Genomic DNA, 17231 nt, shown 5'->3' with positions numbered 1-17231 from the left:
TCCAAAGATATTAAACATAAATAAAATACTTAAGAGGATAATAAGAAGTATTCATTTCTGCATGACTCTGCAGTTTTAGAGCCTGATTTGCATCTTCATCTTGATCAAGTTTTCATTACAACCCTCGTTTTTATTCCCTCGCATTCTTCTGTTGGTGGGATTTATCTGGCTGGATCTGGGAATTTTTGGGAGCATGTGATGTTATATCACAATACAAGGAGGCTCAGAAAGGGCGACCAATCCCTGTGATTGACCTGGTGTTCTCCCCGCCCACCTCCTCCACCTCCCTCTTTGGCTACAAAAGAGCTCCGATCATCTCTGCAGCTCCACTAACCAGCGCCGTCTGCAGAAGTTTCCTCAGAAGTGTCTGATCCAGCAACTCGATCAACATGTCTATGACTCTGGGATACTGGGATATTCGTGGGGTGAGTTAAGAAATTCTTAATGAATTGAATCCAATGCATCTCTTTATGGAACTTTCATTCCTGCTGCCCGTCCTTGAATGAACTGTCAACCTCAGCTTGTTTTATTGCTGTGTAAATATTTAAATTTTCTTGCCCAATATGTTTTATGGAGACTTGATTGCAATAAACTGGAGATGCTGTCTAATATTCCCCCGTTCCACTGCAATTTATCAGGTTAAAACAACAATGAAAGCCCAGAAATAAACTGCAAAGTTCACTAAACCTGGTTGCTCCCTTATTTAATTAAATCTTTATTGATAACATGGGGACAAACAGGAAGTGTCTTTTAAATTGGAAAATGTTTTCTCTGTCACTGCGGCTCTAAAACTGAACCAAAAAAGAAATATATAAAAAAAATATGCATTTTATTTTTTTTAAGAAATTTTAACTGCCTTCCCCGTTATGTTAAAATCTGCTAACACCATTGTTGGAATTATGCTGCACTCCAGTTGTGGTTAATTATCAGTATGTCCTTTTAACATGTTCACTCCTAAACATCATTTAACTAACCTGTTATCTTGGTCTGAACCTTTACAGCTCGCCCACCCCACCCGCCTTCTGCTGGAGTACACCGGCACCAAGTATGAGGAGAAGACCTACGTGTGTGGAGAAGGTAATGCACACCAATGACCAGATTTGCTTCTGAAACTAAATGAGTTTTTTTGTCTTTGAAACCGAACATCTCATTATCTCCAACAGCACCAAACTATGACAAAAGCGGCTGGTTCAATGTGAAATTCAAGCTCGGACTGGACTTCCCCAATGTATGAAACTTTCAATCAATTTAATGGAAGCTGCGTTTAAGGTACACATGATTTATAACCATGGGATTTAATGTGTCAACACAGCTGCCCTACTTAGTGGATGGTGACAAAAAGATCGTGCAGAGCAATGCTATCCAGAGGTACCTGGCCAGGAAGAACAAGCTTTGTAAGTATTGTAGTTTTGTATTATTTTTAGCTAAAAGTTTGTTCTTTAATACATTTTGTAAAACAAATGTCTCTTATTTAATAACAGGTGGAGAAACTGAAGAGGAGAAGATTCGACTGGACATGCTGGAGAACGTGGTCGTGGACTTCAGAATGAGCTTCATCAGGATGTGCTACACTGACTACGTCAGTAGGATTTCTGACAACTTGCAAAGAACAGACACCGTTAAATATTTTCTAACGTGACTCTAAATTCCCCCCAAATCAGGACAACCTGAAGCCAGAGTACCTCAAGACTCTCCCTGATGTCTTGAAGCAGTTCTCAGACTTCCTGGGAAACAGGAAGTGGTTCGCTGGAGACAGGGTATGCAACTCCATTAACAAGAATACAACACATTTATGACATAATTAGAAATACAAGCTGAATAAAGCGAAAAATCAAGACAGTAACATTGATATTTGCAATTTTAATTTGTCTATTTTCCCAAAGCGAAACGTGTGTGTTTATTGCTGATGAGTTCTGCTCAGATATTTCACATTTATCCTACATTTCTGAAAGATATCCTGGATAATTAAAAAGGGTCAAATATATTTTAACATAAGCATTTTGTGTGTTAAATTATAATGTTTAAATTATAATGTTTTCCATACAAGATAGAGATCTAGTGAGGCAAAATAACTTTTTAAAATCATATATTTTTCCTTACGACAGCTCACCTTTGGAGACTTCATAATGTACGATGTGTTGGATCAGCAGAGGATCTTTCTTCCTACATGCCTCGATGCCTTTAAGAACTTGAAAGACTTCCTGGATCGCTTTGAGGTGAGAACACTTGTTTTTAAACCAATCAAATACCTACTAGAGTGGCTTTTGGACTGTTCATGATCGTTTTCTGTTTGTAATAAGTAAAGTGTATGCCATCCTTTTTCATTTTTTTTTCAAATTTTGTTTCAGTCATTGGAGAGGATTTCTGCCTTCATGAAGTCAGGCAGATACATCCGGACCCCGATTCACAACAGGATGGCCAAATGGGGAAACAAAAAAATCTGAAGACTCAAGTTTCATAAAACCCACTCCAGAACAGCAGTGCTACTGATTCATATAAGCAACACTTCTTTGTATTTGTTATTTAGTTGCTGTGTGCCCTTCGATCACAACATAAGTTAACGGGACATCCATAAAACCCTTCACAAAAACAGAAACACCACAACCTGTTATTGATGTTTGAAGAAAACCTGTCATTTCAATGCAGCACTACTGACATTTGTAACTTAAATTTTGACTGAAAAAATAAAATTTTGCATGGACTTTTGCTTTTTTGTGGCTTGAAAGTCTCTTTCATGCACACCACACAAAAACAACAAGAAATATGAATGAATGAATGAATGAATGAATGAATGAAATGGTTTATTTCAAGCAATCAGCAATAATACATGAAAAAACACATCACATTGAATTACATGAAAGGGAGTGGGGGAAGTGAACTTATATAATCCCACCCCGGCTCGACCATACAATTTTCTCTACACGAATTATCAATATCCGATTTAGGAATTAGTATCAAATATAAATATTATGCATCAAATCCATTAATGGTGTTAAAGTCAAGACAAGAACTTTGATGAGATGACCCTAGGCCCAAACTCAAGACCTCTCTGTCCAAAAGGCTGTAAAAGTCAATGAAATATTGAACATTTACAGTATATGTGTACACATACATACTGAAACCAAAATAGAAATTGGTTTGGTAAGAACTCTACTTGTCATGTTCGGAGGAGAAATAATGCTGAGTTGTTAATACCTACTGTAGAGCATGGGGGTGGAAACATCATGCTTTGGACCGTTGGGACCAGGATGACTGATCCGTGTAAAGGAAAGAATGAATAGGTCCATGCATGGTCAGATTTAGAGTGAAAACCTCCCTCCATCAGCAGGGCATTGAAGATGAAACGTGGCTGGGTCCAGCGTGATCCCAAACACACTACCTGGGTAACGAAGGAGTGGCTTTGTATGAAACATTTCAAGGTCCTAGAGTGACCTAGCCAGTCTGCAGATCTCATAAAAAATCTTTGTAGGAAGTTGTAAGTCCACGTTTCCCAGCAACTGCCACAAAACATCACTGCTCTAGATGAGATCTGCATGGAGGAATGGACCAAAATACCAGCAACAGTTTGTAAAAACCTTGTGGAGACACACAGAAAACGTTTGACTGTTGTCGTTGTCAACAAAGAGTATTTAACAAAGTATTGAGCTGAATTTTTGTTATTGATAAAAAAAACTTATTTTCCACCTTAATTTACAAATAAATTATTCAAAAATCAGACATTTTTATGGGGTTTTTTTCTCATTTTGTCTCTCATAGTTGAGGTATAACTATGATGATAATTACAGGCTTTTTTGCCCAACTGTATATTTATATTTTTTCTTATGCTAACATCTAAAGATCTGGCCACTGCAGCCTAGTGTTATTGGTAGTAAACATCCATTAATCATCCATGAATTCCTTTTTGCTGGGCCAGAAAAACCATAAAGTGGCGTCTGAGGTCAGAAGTGTAAATGAAAGAGAAACTTTGGCTCAAAGTGCAATTTTTTATTTCAGTCTCTACAAACTACAAGAGCTGGAAATAATGACCTAATTAAGTTCAAATATATGTCTGCAAAAATCAGGGTCTTTCATAAAAACACTGGTGCAATCCAGCACTGCAATTGTGTTATAAATTCTGAGGCAACAAGCCTAAAGTTTCATTTTCTGCAGGATTATTTTATTTAGGAAAACTTTGAAGGTCAATCTAGACATTTAGAAGAAGAAGCTACTAGTAACTTTTCAGAATCTACCAAGCTTTTTTGAAGAAGATGATGAAATTAGCAGCAAAATTAATCTTTTAACTCCAGTTGACATAAATAACATTTGATGATGGAGAGTCTTTGATTTCACATTAAATGAGACAAACACTTTTACATTTTTTTTTTCCGTTGAGGTCAAAGTTATTGCTTTTTTTGTCTTTGAATCAAAACACTAGAGGACAAAACAGTAGAAGCACCATTAAAGGGAGAGAATGGAAATTGTGTAATACCTGCAGTTGCCGGTAGATGGCAGTATTGACTAAGAGATGTGATCCCTCAATAAACTGGTGTGAAAACCATAAAAAAATGAAGTACGCAAATAACACATTGATCATTTTACCCAAATAGAAAAAACATTGAAATATTGCTTTTAGCATCCTAGCTCACAGTTATTAGGTCTTTTGTTTGTGTTAAATGATTATATTATAATGTTGAAAACTAATAAAGAAGTTGTCATGTAAATGTCATTTTCCTATACAGCTTCCAACAGAGTTGATCTTCAAAATATGACATATTAGCCATCCAGAGGAACTTTTTTTTCATTTTTTTTTTCATTCTCCTTAAAAGACTTCAGATACTTTTTGGAAATATCAGCAAATATCAGCATTTACTCATCGTATCCCTTTATTTGTAGGTGAGAGTAGACAAATTCTGTGCAAAATTACGTGCAAGAATGGGCTGAAAGTGTAATTTTACAATAAAATCTTATTTATAGACTCAGGATATGTCAGTTTGTTTAAGAAGTTGTGCTGCAGAGTTGACACACTTATCTTAAGAGTCATTGTGAGGACACAACTATGATTTAAAACCTTTTTTTAAATTCTGTTATTTCTATGTAGGCAGCTTCTTTAAAATATAAAAAATAAACTTATATATTTTATTTTGTGTGTGCTTGAGAGTCTGAAGAAAAAAGGCCACAGCCTACACAAAGTCCAGAAAATACACCAAAAGTATTCGCTCACCTACCTTTACTCACATCTATACTGCAGTGCCATTCCATTCCTAACCCAGAGAATTCAATATGATGTCAGACCACATTTTACAGCTATTAAACTCATCTGAGAGCGCTGTCCACAAGGTTGAGGAGTGTGTTTATTGGATATTTTGACATTTCTTCCAAAAGCGCGTATACTCTGATGTTGGTGGAGAAGGCCTGACTCTCAGTCTCCACTCTAATTCATCCCAAAGGTGTTCTATGGGGCTCAGGTCAGGACTCTGTGCAGGTCAGTCCAGTTCATCCACACCAGTTGATTGTAGAATATTTACAACATTTTATGATTAAATTTGGTGAACAGGTGGCATCCTATGACAGTTCCACACTGGAATCCCCAAAGCTTCTGAGAGCAGAACGTTCTTTCACAAATGTTTGTACGTTTGCCTGAGTGCTTGATTTTATACACCTGTGGCCACATGGCCAAGTGATCAGGACACCTGATTTTGACCATTTGGGTGGGTGATCCAATACTTTTAGTAACATTGTGTATATCTATGCAGGCAAATATGGACATTCAAGGTGGCAAAATGTTATGAAAATGACTGATGAATATTTAGAAGTGTTTTGTCATCCAGAAATGTTGTAAGAGACCAAATGTTGTTTTTCCAACATTCTCTAAAGGATGTTACTAAAACTGGAATCCATCATGGAAAATCCTTCATCATTATTCTCTGCATGAGACCATGGGTCTCTAAGCAGCTCCTCCAGTCAGAGACAGGAAGGAGCACTTTCACAGTTATTTCTTTTTGTCAGCTATTAGACTCTACAGCACCTCAGAGACTCTGGATTTGTTCATTTTTTAAGTGTATTGTCAATGTTATTGATTATCAATCTGCTATTTTTAGTAGAGTTCTGGTGTTGCTCACCTTTTGGCATATCCCCTTAGGGGTCGCTACTTTCACTAGTTGGTTTGGCAAAGATTTTATGGACTTCCTTAAACAATCTTGTACGCTATCCGGGTTAGGGACCAGCACAGAGACCCAGGCTTCCCTGTGTAAAAGTGTGTAATTTATTGTGTTATTTTCCATATATCTGTATTCTAAAAATTTATTGAAAGAAAATATATATAGTTGTTTAAAAAAAGTTCCCCTGTGACCAACCTAAAAAATTATAGGCTGTTGGAGAGTGAAAGCCTGATAGTCACAAGGGAGTCTTTTTGAAACTGCGTGGGAGAGTGAAAAACAGGAAACAAAGCCTGCATTGTTTTTGAGTTCACCTCGCTATTTGTTAAGGGGCACATTTAACAAACTTTTTGTTAGTAAAACATAAAAATATCCCCATTTGAAAAAAAATAAAAGAAAGAAAGAAGAATTAAAAAGGCTTATGCTGCTGATTTTAATTTGACCTTTGTTACTCCAACTCTTTAAAAAATATATTTGTTTCTATTAGTATACTAATCAAGCTTTGATTATTTGCAGTCATTGGTTTGGAATCATTTTTATGATAGTTTTTAGGCTGGGATCATCTGCAAATTATACATTTTCATGACAATGCACAGCAGGCCCACTAGTTTGGCCTGGATTTCCATTCAGTCATGTGCATTCATAAAGCCAGCCTGTCTCGGTCTCGGGGTTCGTTGGGTTGTCAGAGCCCCGCCCCTTCGCCCCGCCCACTTCCTCCGCCTGACCTGCAGTCTACAAAAGACCCCAGCTTTGCACGTCTTTGCAGACAAACCCTTCTTTACTGAAGCTTCCTCTGCAGCATTCGGATCAAAAAAAGTACATCAAAATGGCAATGACTCTGGCTTACTGGGACATCCGCGGGGTAAGCTAGTATTTGTTTTACGAAACAAACTGCTGAGTGTTTGCCTGTTTTTTTTTTTGTTTGTTTGTTCGTTTGTTTTTCTCTAAAGAAACTGTTATTGTACCTGAATTTAAAAACAATTTAATTGTCTTTTGTTCATTTTTCCAAAATAATTCTGCATAACTATAGTGTTGTATTTTAATGTGTTTTAAAAACTGGTTTCGCGACCATGCTATCAAATGACTTGCGTCCATTGTGTGCATGCTCCAACAGGTGACGTCATTAGCGGCCCAGAGATTCATTGGATGATATAGCCAAGGGCAGATTGTGACGTATTTTTAAATGAACATATCGTTTTTGACAAAATAGCTTTCATTTTGTTTAAATATTAAGAATATATATATATATACTGCAAATTTAAAGTCAGCAATGTCCCAAAGTAAAAACCTAATAAATATGATCATTTTTCAAAGACCATTTATCAATCCATTGTCTTCTGAAGATGAACATTTGGTTGGTTTATTGAAAGGAGTAATTAATATTTTTGCATGAAAAATTGTTCAAAAGCAATGCATTGTGCTTCATATTTGCCAATCTTGGTGACAATACACAAACAATGTTTTTTGCAGAGACTTCTGGGAAATTTCTAGAGCACTATGATTGTCAAATTCTTTAGTGCACTATAGACTATAGTTTGCCACTTTGCAGGGCTGTCAAAATCTACAGTTACAGTTATGTTCGAATTTCCTCCCTAATCCCTAACTACTAACAAACTATATAGTGCAGGACTACATAGTGCTCTGGATTTTAAAAGCAAGTCTGACACATTGACTGTATATAAAAATAATTTCTATTTTTACAGTCAATGGTCGGACACCATGCTCTCTGTTACGACTATCTATGAATCCACAATGTTCTCATGATGAAAACTTTGATGGTTAAGAAAAAATTAATAAAAATTGTTCAAACGCAATGCATCGTGGTCTATATTTGTACATATATTAGTGACTTTTTTTTTTTTTTTAACAGAGACTTCTGGGAAAGAGATTTCTAGAGAACTCGATATCTGAATTGTAGATGCAGACATGGCGAACGCACTTTATAGTGGACTATGTTGTGTGTAATGAAGGAATTAAAATATAACCTACAATTCCAAAATAAAGTCCCCAAGAAATTTCCCAGAAGTCTCTGCAAAAAAAACAGTGTGCAGCGATGCCCACTAGATTGGTGAATATAGACCACAATGCTTTGCGTTAGTGATTTTACATGTGAAAAAATGTTTTTTATAAACCATTAAGTTCTCATTATTACAATCCAGTGTTAATAGCGTTTGTAAAGTGTTTATATTTATTAAGTTAAGGTATATTTGTCATTTGAAAAACTAAAAAAGTAGTGAGCATGTTGTCCAAATTGCTTTTAGAATCCATGGCACTAGATAGTCCCACATTATATCGTGTTTTTAGTAGTTGGGGATTAGTGATGGAGTTGGGACATCGCCTGTATTTTTTAGTTGTATATCCAGACAGATCCCCAAAATGCCCAATGCATTATATGGAGCACCGTGTAGGGAGTAGTAAAGGAATTTGAACATGATAAGGACATTTTACTAAGCTGTCATTTTGTTAATATTTAGGCAAAGCTAGTTGGTTAAAGTTCAGGTGTGAGGGTGAACACCTGACTCCTTTTTCTCCCTCATTTGTAGTTACAACTAGTTGAACTGTTGGACCTCGTGGTAACCGTTAAAACCTGCCTCAAAGAGAAAGTTCTGTATGGATTATGGGGGTTGTAGTAATCTTTAAATCTCATTCTTTCTGGTATATTGAAACTGCAGAGGAGTTTGACATGTTGATACCTGCTGGCTAAATAACGACTTTTGTTTGTGCAGCTCGCTCAGCCCATCCGCCTCCTGCTGGAGTACACAGGAACCAGCTACGAGGACAAGTTTTATGTCTGTGGAGAAGGTAACTCCTTTTTACTGAGCAGAAGGTTTTTATTGCGTTATTTAAAGGAGTGGCTCCTCACATGACCCATGTCTCTAACAGCTCCCAACTATGACAAGAGCTGCTGGTTTGATATAAAAGAAAAACTTGGAATGGACTTCCCTAATGTAAGAAAGCTGAAACTGCAGATATTACTTCTGCTTCAGTGCAGCTTCTGTTTAGTAATGATTGTTTTTTTCCACAGCTTCCCTACTTGTTGGATGGCGACAGGAAGATTGTTCAGAGCAATGCGATCATGAGATACATCGCTCGTAAACACAACTTGTGTACGTATTTTATCAGATTTCATCCATCTTCTAAACTCGCTGAATCCCTTTTGGGGTTGCTACTGTTTAACACCCTGAACAAGTCTTCAGCTCTCTCATGTACACTTAGGGGCCTTTCAGAGTCATCCATTAAACTACAAAGCATGTTTTTGGAGTGTGGGAGGAAGCCGGAGTTCTGGAGAACACCCACACTTGCAAACAGCACAAAGGGAGATCCCAGCAGGGGTTTGACCTAGAGCTTTCTATCAGACCCTTTGAAGAAGGGAAAAAACCACATAAACAGTTTGTTTTGATCAAATTCACAAAACTGTCTGTAACAGTTCTGGAAATTCTGCTCTTAAACAGGTGGAGAAACCGAAGATGAGAAAGTTCGGGTGGATATAATTGAAAACCAGGCCATGGATTTTAGGAACGGCTTCGTCAGGATGTGCTACACAGACCTGGTCTGTATTCACCTAATGGTTTTTATCTTTTTCATTTTTCTTCCACTAACATTTCTACTTTTCTAAAACCAGGATAAGATGAAACCAGGCTACCTCAAGGCACTGCCTTCCGTTTTGAAGCAATTCTCAGATTTTCTGGGAGACAAGGATTGGTTTGCAGGGGAAAAGGTAGTTTTTTTTTACTTCAACACCTTTACATGGACTGTTATCTTTGCTAACCATATATTTATCTTTTGATGAAATATAAATCTGCAGCTGTACTAATTAAAAAAAATACATAAAAATATTTCAATTACTAATATGTGACATAAGAAAAAGTTTTAAAAATCAAAGAATCCACTTATTTGTGTTTTTTCTTAGATTGTTTCTTGAGTTTTACTGCATGTAGTTTATACATTGTTGTGAAGAACTTGAAACGATAAGCGTGAAAGTGGATGGAAATTATGGGCTGTGTTATTCAGCCACATTTCAGACATGAATTTGAGGCATTTTAACTTTAATAAAGTCATTTTTGGGAACATAAGGGTAATAAAAAAAAATCCCTAAATAATAAAGTAGTTATTTTGTAACTTGCTGAGAATATAGAAACAAATATTGACATTAACTCCTTTGGTGATTATTTTCATGTACTTTAGCTGCTCTATCCAGTGATTTGTTGGGATGTTGCTGCTGTAGCTGCTCCCGTCACGTCCTAATGTAACTGTTGATCACCACAGATCACTTTTGTGGACTTCTTAATGTACGAACTGCTGGATCAGCACAGGATGTTCCATCCTTCCTGCCTTGATGACTTCAAGAATCTGAAAGACTTTCTGGACCGTTTTGAGGTGAGAACTTTAAAGATCCACTCTAATAAAAAATCTTAACCTGTGGGATTTTTCTCATGATGGAGGATATACAAAAGGAAAACTGAGTTTAAAATTGCATTTATGATTATTTTTATTATTTTTGGTATTTATGTAGAAAAGGGTGAGCCACAAGCTCTCCTCTCTGCTCCATTCTGATGCATCCACTTGTAGATGACTAGATCCAGTTATGTCTTTGTTTTTCCTCGTCTGAGCGGACATTTGGCTCAGAACTGTGCTGCTGGATAGCTCCAATGTTTCTCGCCATTTTTGTTGCACCCATAATCTTATGTTGGGGATGTAAAAAATTCCTAATGAAACTTCTGCAGAAACTATGTCCTAGAAAATGGCATAATCATAATTAAAAGACCACCGGGAACACTTTGAAACTAGACTGGAGTTTAACTTAAACTTGTTTTCCATATAAGCAGTACATCATACACTAAATGAGAATCATGGAATTAAAAAGTTTCCATGTGTGTTCTCTTTCATGCTCGGAAGCATAAATGCTGAGTCTTGCACAGGATTCTAATATCAACAGCAGTTGGATGAGTGTCACTGGTGGAGTTAAAGATCTATTTTTTTTTTTTTTTTTTTAGGCGATCAAGCACATTCCTCACACATATTTTAAGTGTGTCCAAGGCTAAATGTTGCCTAACTCTAATCATCATAACCTTTCCTCCGAGTCTGTAACGCGTGAATAGTCACTTCCTTTTTTTTTTTCTTTTCTATAATGCAAAGAGGGATGAAGTATCATCTTTCATCAGGGCTGCTTAACCTGTGCCCCTTATGATTTACCATCCTACCTGTTTGACAGGTTTTCTTGCACAGGCTGTTGCTGATTACCTGACTCAGGTGTGTTCAGCCCAACATATATAAACACCTGAGTCTGTCAGCCAATCAGCAGCACAGATCAGGAAAATGAGCAGTTTGGTAAATATTGAGGATCGTTGATATGCAGAAGGAGAATAGAAAAGTACTCATACTGACTTGTCTGTTCAATGTCGGCCTAAATTAATGCAACTCTATTTAAAATGTGTTTAAACCTTAAAGGCTCTGGAGAAGATTTCTGCCTACATGAAGTCTGACAGATTCATGAAGACTCCGGTCAACAACAAGATGGCCAAATGGGGAAACAAGAAGGAGTAAAGAAGGAAATAATGCTCTGAAGCTTCAACAAGCAGTCCTCTCTAGATCCCAGCGTTAGGCAAATATCAATTATCTTTACAAGCTGATTGCTTATGTCAGCAGTAAATGCATGAAAGGAAAACTAACTTTTTTTTTTTTCTGGATTTAAAACAAAAAAAGAACCGACTTTGTACTTTGACGTGAAAGCAACACCTTTAATTGTAGTAAAGATACGTTACATTTTGTGAATAAAGTCAAATTTTCATAATCGTCTTTGGATTTATTTTTACATCAGAAAATGTCATTTAAGTAAAATAATCCAGCAGAAAGCTTTAAATACATGCATTAATTTAAATGCTTAATATTAGAGAGGATCACATTTAAAAAGCATAAACAAATCTTTTCATCATTTACTGATTATTGCTATACATGGTGTATCCAGATGGCGATCCAAGATCTCCACAGTACTGCCGCTCCGGTTGCTAGTAGCGACCGTTGTACATGCCGGACTGTTCATTGGCCAGCTGCAAAAAACAAATTATTTTGCTGTTGATTGGAGATAAAATCAGATTTATAAAGTGAAACTGAACTTACAGCGATTGATGATTTGATTCCCTGAAGCTGGAAGAAGACCTTCGCTGCTTCTTCTGGACACACTGCCCTCAACTCCTCTTTGGACATGCCCAGAAGCTGTCTTCCACTCAGCACCCCGAGGCTGGTAGCAGTGCTGTTGAGTGGAAAATGTAGTTTTCATCAGTATTTTTATTTATTCTTGGGACGATCTTAAACATCTTGGAGTGGAACCCACATTCTGGAGAAACCTTTATACTCCAGCCAGGCCTTCACCTCCCCAGGTGAGGAGTTCATACCCAGAGTCACGGGTCCAAAAGCGTTGCGTGGTGCATACTGAACAGGATAAATGATTACATGACAAATCTGGAGGGAGTTTGTTGTTTCTCAATAAAAATCCATGAAGCTCACTGGGGGCTCGTCCATAGATCTGTCGCTTGAAGCTGGTTCCAACAGATTCAGGGGGACGTTTCCTTCTTCACCACGTGAGTTGCGAACGAGCCACCATTGCTTTGCTTTATTAACCACCTGACAGAAAAAGTGAAAAATGAAATGTTAAACATCCACATTTTAGTACTTTAAAACAAATATTTTTATTTGTATTTGAAATATCTCACCTGAACCGTCTCTCCCTTCATAATACTCAGCTCTTTGTTGTTCCTGGCATTGAAGTTGTACATGGCGCGCATGAGCGCTGGCGGCTCCCTGCAACAAAACCCAATAAAAAGAGAATTAAAACAATGAACTATACACTGCAAATAAGACGAAATAGACAGTTAATAAAACTTACGATTGAGGAGGCATCGGATTCCACGGGCCGTTTGTCATGGGCTGTGGAAAACATGACGTTTTCAATGAGAAACGTAACCATGAAGCTTCCAACAGTGTGCAAGAGAAAGTGGAAAATGGAGCATTAAAGTTGATTTTAAAATAAATATTTTTTATATTATGACGGTATTATCTAACCATCTATATCAGTCTGTTTTCTATCACAGCAAAGTTTAAATTACTAACGTTATGGCTTTTTGATTGCCAGTATCTTCGGTTTATTTTCCCTTTATTATATCCATAGAACTTTTTTTGAGAGCATAAACAGTCACTGCTTTTCTAAAGTTGTCAGTTAAAGTGTTAACACCCTGTTGTCAGTACAAGTGCTGGGTTTGTTGACTTGAGTGGCGGCTAAACTCTTTGAAAGGCCAAAGTGTAAAGGAGGTTTATGAGGCCTAAGGTCACAATTTGTGTCGTACTTCAGTTTCAGATCTGAGTCACACCAAAAATATCCATTCACATGATTGATCACTGATTAGAGGAGCAGGTGAGTGTAAGAGTACTTCTTCAGGTCGCCGCAGGCTGGCCCTGGGGGAGTACGGCGGGTCGTCGTTCATCCGACCCGCTCCGTCAGGATGGAAGCGCTGGCTGTTGCTCCTGCTCATCATTGGACCGTTTTGCTGTCGGAGTTGGGGAGAGAGGGGGGGTGGAGGTGCAGGCGGCTGCCAGCCGTCATAGAATTCTGGGATGTAAGGTGGGACGTTGTCTGGCCAGTTGGACCTGTACGGAACAGAAAACCATCTTATGAAAAACAAAACACGCTGAGACTGATTACTCTTTTTTTCATAGTATTTGGCACTAAAATATGCAGTAGAAATACTGGGTTTGGCTCAGGAAAATATTAAACATTCTATTTATAGAAATGTAAATACAGATACATATAAAAAAAATACGGATCTAGTACTGAAAGTAACGGCAGTATCAGTTAAAATATGAGAAAATATGAGTATTTTATGTCGGTAAAAAGATATAAAATCAATTGGGAAATAATCACTTTCTGACAAACTTTCCTGTAGTGCTCTTTACTGTCTTTGCCTTTTAATGTTTGTGTGATGCAAACAAAAAGACATGCAATCACAAGCTTGCCTCTACCGAGTTAATTGGATGAAGGTTAACCACACTAAATGTATGGTAACTCTTTTCTTTTATTTTTTAAATAACACCTAAATAAATTAATACGACACACATTTTTTTAACCACAAGGATTAAAACAGTCTAAAAAGACCCAGAATGCCAGGTTTTTAAGACTGAAGCTGTTTTATTTTTGATGCTTAAACTAAAAAGTGCCACTAAGAAAAAAAAAAGAAAAAATTGTTTCTCTTTTCTATTTTTCATTTTCATTTATAGTAACTAAAAGTGAAAGAATCGGTCTGTGTCGCATCACCACTCAGTCAGTTGAGTCGTTTATGTGTCTCGTGAGAGAGAAAGATCCACAACATTAATCTGAATGCAACAATTGCTATGATGGTTTGTGATAAATTGCCACATTAAAAGCCCTTTTTTGCAAAAATCTCAACAAAAACTGTCCGTCTTTTAAGGAATTCTTTAAAAAAAACATTTCCTTTGTGAGCAAAAACATCCAACTCGATGTTTATCTTGACATCTCCTTTCAGAGATGTACGTTTGACTGTTTGGAAACTCGGGACGTTTTACTGCTAAAACTTTTTACACCCTTAACTTTTTACAGTTAAAACTGCTCTATTCATTAATTCATTTGTAAAAACAACCTTTTCATGTCAGCAAACAGCCTCATGTTTTTAAACAGATTAGCTGAAATAAAAGGTTTGTCCTAAGATTAATCTATGAAATTAGATAAACACAAACACACTGATTATTTTTATTATTTTATTATTTCTGAATAAGTCAATGAGCTCCTCTAACCGTTGATCCAGTTTCCTGATACAGATTTTATTTTATTATTCAAATATTTGTGTTCATTTTATTTCATTGGATATTTAAACGAAACATAACTATCAGTTTGCACAATTACTAATAAAATCTTAATTTCTTTTTGTTTTTGGAAGTTTAGCATGCAGGTTTTCTGCTTCACAAGCACAGGAGATAGATAGTGATATACCATCATCAGCATGACTTGAAAACTGTCATTTTCTATGACTGTTTATTATTATTTAGGGTCACACGGTTGTTGGGGCCTATCCCAGCTATTATACAGTATGGACAGGATGCCAGTCCATCACAAGGTCAAAAGGAGACAATAACACAAACTCCTTGAGGAAACAAGAGAAACCTCACACATGCACGGTTTTGTTTCAGTCCAGTACATGATTTTTGTAATAAAAACAAAAAAATCCAGAAGAGTAATTTCTTTTATTTGCTATAAAACTAAAAAGAAAGACGGTAAACCTCTTAAAATGGCCTATAATAATGCTGTAATGTAATAAAACAACATTAAAAATATTAAATTTAGTACACGTTAACATGTGTAAACACATGCAGCAGGGAAGCAATGAGTCACTTTCTCCAGCATTCAGTTCAAAGGTGTAGCATAAGTTTCAGTTTTAAACCCAGAATTGTGGCATTCCTGGTATACATTTTCCTTTCAGAGAGTTTGTTTTGCTAAGAACACATTCTCTTTTTTAAGCAAAAGGAGATAAATATTTTTTTCAAAATCTCCATAAAACAAAAGCTTAAACTAAACAGCTCAAAAGCTCTCAGCATCATCAAAAATGAACTTGAAGTCTTTTATTACCACATATTCTCGTGACCTAAATCAACCAAAAAGTAAACATGCTTAAAGAAATTTAAACAATATGTTTTTTTATTATTAAATTACTCACTAAATATTTAAAAGAACACATTAGTGTCAACAATGTTCAAAAACAATTGAATTAGTTCAATCAAAGTTTGGTTAATGTTCATTCAAAATGGAAATAAATGTTATCAAAGTGTTTGGCCTTCATTATTAGCAGTAGATTGTCTCATAAATAAATCAAACACTTCTTAGAGTCTCAATAAGGAAACCCCAAGTCATTTAAGAGATTTAAATGTTTCCTTGGCTTAAATGTTTACATGTTGTCAACTTTAATCACTTATTTTGTCTTAATGGCTTTATGTAAAGAAATTAAAGTTGGATGACACGCAGACAAAACCTTGGAAAAGTGTATAAAAATAAAGCCTTTAAAGCTGCTTTCTCTTTATTTACCATCCTACAAATTCGTCTTTTATCTTTGTTTAGTCACGCCCTTTAACTTCTTGAATTAACGTCACCAAAGTTATTAAAAACAACACTGATTCTAAGCCGTGTTTGCACATCGGCAATGAGAACGGCCAAACCCAGAGCGAGGTGTGTCAGGCCAAGTTCCAGTGTGTGACCAGCTTTTACAAGGTGAGTCAGAGGGCCACGCCCTTACCTGGGGACGAACCAGCAGTCTCCCAGAGACCTCCACAGGCGGTACTCCTCCCGCCCCAACACCTGACCCAACATCTCTATGGCAGCCTCTGTCAACAGGGGGGGCACCACAGTTGGGGGCAGGTCGGAAGGGTACTGGGGAACAATCTGTGGACGAAAGGCAGAAATATCAAGCGAAGCGAAAAAACCTCAAACTGAACATACGTTAGAAAGAAAAAAAGTACTTCACCGCCTCCAAAAACTGGAAGAAGATGTGAACGTAGTCGGGAGCGCTGACGGGCGTCAGAACCCCGTCAAGCTTGCTCTGTGAAAAGATTATATTTTCTGCTGAAGTCAAATAATTCTGCCAAAAAATGACTTTATTTTAAATTACTTCTAGAGCGATTTACCAGCAGGTTAAATCCATATTTGACCTTCTGCAGGAAGGAGGCGTATTCTTCCCAATGCGGGAGATTATCAGGCAGTGCTGAAGGAGACACACATACGTGTTACATTCTTAATTAGGGGTGTCGGGAAAATCGATTCAGCGATATATCGCGATATTTCATTTGGCGATACTTGTATCGATTAAAAATGCTGACATGACAATATCTAAATAATTATTTATGAGCGTTCTTCAGCGTCTTACTTTTGTTTTCCCCCTAAACTCCCAACTGCTAGATGGCAGCACTGTGTCTCTTTGAGCAGCTTTACACCAAAACAACAACAAGATCGTGCAAGAAGCACCTTCTGTAAAATGTTCAGTCAGCCTCGTGGCTTTTGTTGTTTTAAGACATGTAATACTTAGTTTTTTGTGCCAGGTTGCT

General features: G+C 36.9%; 3 protein-coding genes across 4 annotated transcripts in view; 2 read left to right on the top strand and 1 right to left on the bottom strand.

Annotated features, from left to right (window-relative positions):
* The first annotated feature begins 280 nt into the window (after nt 1-280).
* LOC112159477 (glutathione S-transferase Mu 5) lies at nt 281-2706 on the top strand. Its single transcript, XM_024293554.2, has 8 exons — nt 281-425; nt 1002-1077; nt 1164-1228; nt 1313-1394; nt 1482-1579; nt 1662-1757; nt 2106-2216; nt 2349-2706. The coding sequence occupies exons 1-8, from the start codon at nt 390-392 to the stop codon at nt 2442-2444; spliced, it is 660 nt and encodes a 219-aa protein (XP_024149322.1). The 5' UTR covers nt 281-389; the 3' UTR covers nt 2445-2706.
* A 4107-nt stretch (nt 2707-6813) lies between these two features.
* Nucleotides 6814-11925, top strand: LOC112159476 (glutathione S-transferase Mu 3). The gene is made up of 8 exons (XM_024293553.2): nt 6814-6996; nt 8861-8936; nt 9018-9082; nt 9160-9241; nt 9587-9684; nt 9757-9852; nt 10401-10511; nt 11583-11925. The coding sequence occupies exons 1-8, from the start codon at nt 6961-6963 to the stop codon at nt 11676-11678; spliced, it is 660 nt and encodes a 219-aa protein (XP_024149321.1). The 5' UTR covers nt 6814-6960; the 3' UTR covers nt 11679-11925.
* eps8l3b (EPS8-like 3b) overlaps nt 11816-17231 on the bottom strand; it is a 9334-nt gene continuing 3918 nt past the window's right edge. For both annotated transcript variants that reach the window (XM_024293552.2, XM_024293549.2), the window contains exons 12-21: nt 16815-16891; nt 16655-16729; nt 16427-16572; nt 13559-13775; nt 13018-13058; nt 12845-12932; nt 12639-12755; nt 12466-12563; nt 12252-12384; nt 11816-12181 (exon numbers count right to left, since the gene is read on the bottom strand). In XM_024293552.2, the coding sequence (XP_024149320.1) occupies nt 12140-12181; nt 12252-12384; nt 12466-12563; nt 12639-12755; nt 12845-12932; nt 13018-13058; nt 13559-13775; nt 16427-16572; nt 16655-16729; nt 16815-16891 (1034 nt within the window). In that variant the 3' untranslated portion in view covers nt 11816-12139. The remainder of the gene's footprint in view (nt 12182-12251; nt 12385-12465; nt 12564-12638; nt 12756-12844; nt 12933-13017; nt 13059-13558; nt 13776-16426; nt 16573-16654; nt 16730-16814; nt 16892-17231) is intronic.

This window comes from Oryzias melastigma, linkage group LG7 (genome assembly GCF_002922805.2).
Source record: "Oryzias melastigma strain HK-1 linkage group LG7, ASM292280v2, whole genome shotgun sequence".
NCBI classification, from domain to species: domain Eukaryota; kingdom Metazoa; phylum Chordata; class Actinopteri; order Beloniformes; family Adrianichthyidae; genus Oryzias; species Oryzias melastigma.
This window is presented reverse-complemented; position numbering and strand designations above follow the sequence as displayed.

Coding starts and splice junctions, on each gene's coding strand:
- LOC112159477 (XM_024293554.2), top strand. CDS start 390: ATGTCTATGACTCTGGGATACTGGGATATTCGTGGG. Junction 1,078..1,163: donor GACCTACGTGTGTGGAGAAG/GTAATGCACACC, acceptor TATCTCCAACAG/CACCAAACTATGACAAAAGC. Junction 1,758..2,105: donor AGTGGTTCGCTGGAGACAGG/GTATGCAACTCC, acceptor TCCTTACGACAG/CTCACCTTTGGAGACTTCAT.
- LOC112159476 (XM_024293553.2), top strand. CDS start 6,961: ATGGCAATGACTCTGGCTTACTGGGACATCCGCGGG. Junction 9,083..9,159: donor TTGGAATGGACTTCCCTAAT/GTAAGAAAGCTG, acceptor TTTTTTCCACAG/CTTCCCTACTTGTTGGATGG. Junction 9,242..9,586: donor CGCTCGTAAACACAACTTGT/GTACGTATTTTA, acceptor GCTCTTAAACAG/GTGGAGAAACCGAAGATGAG.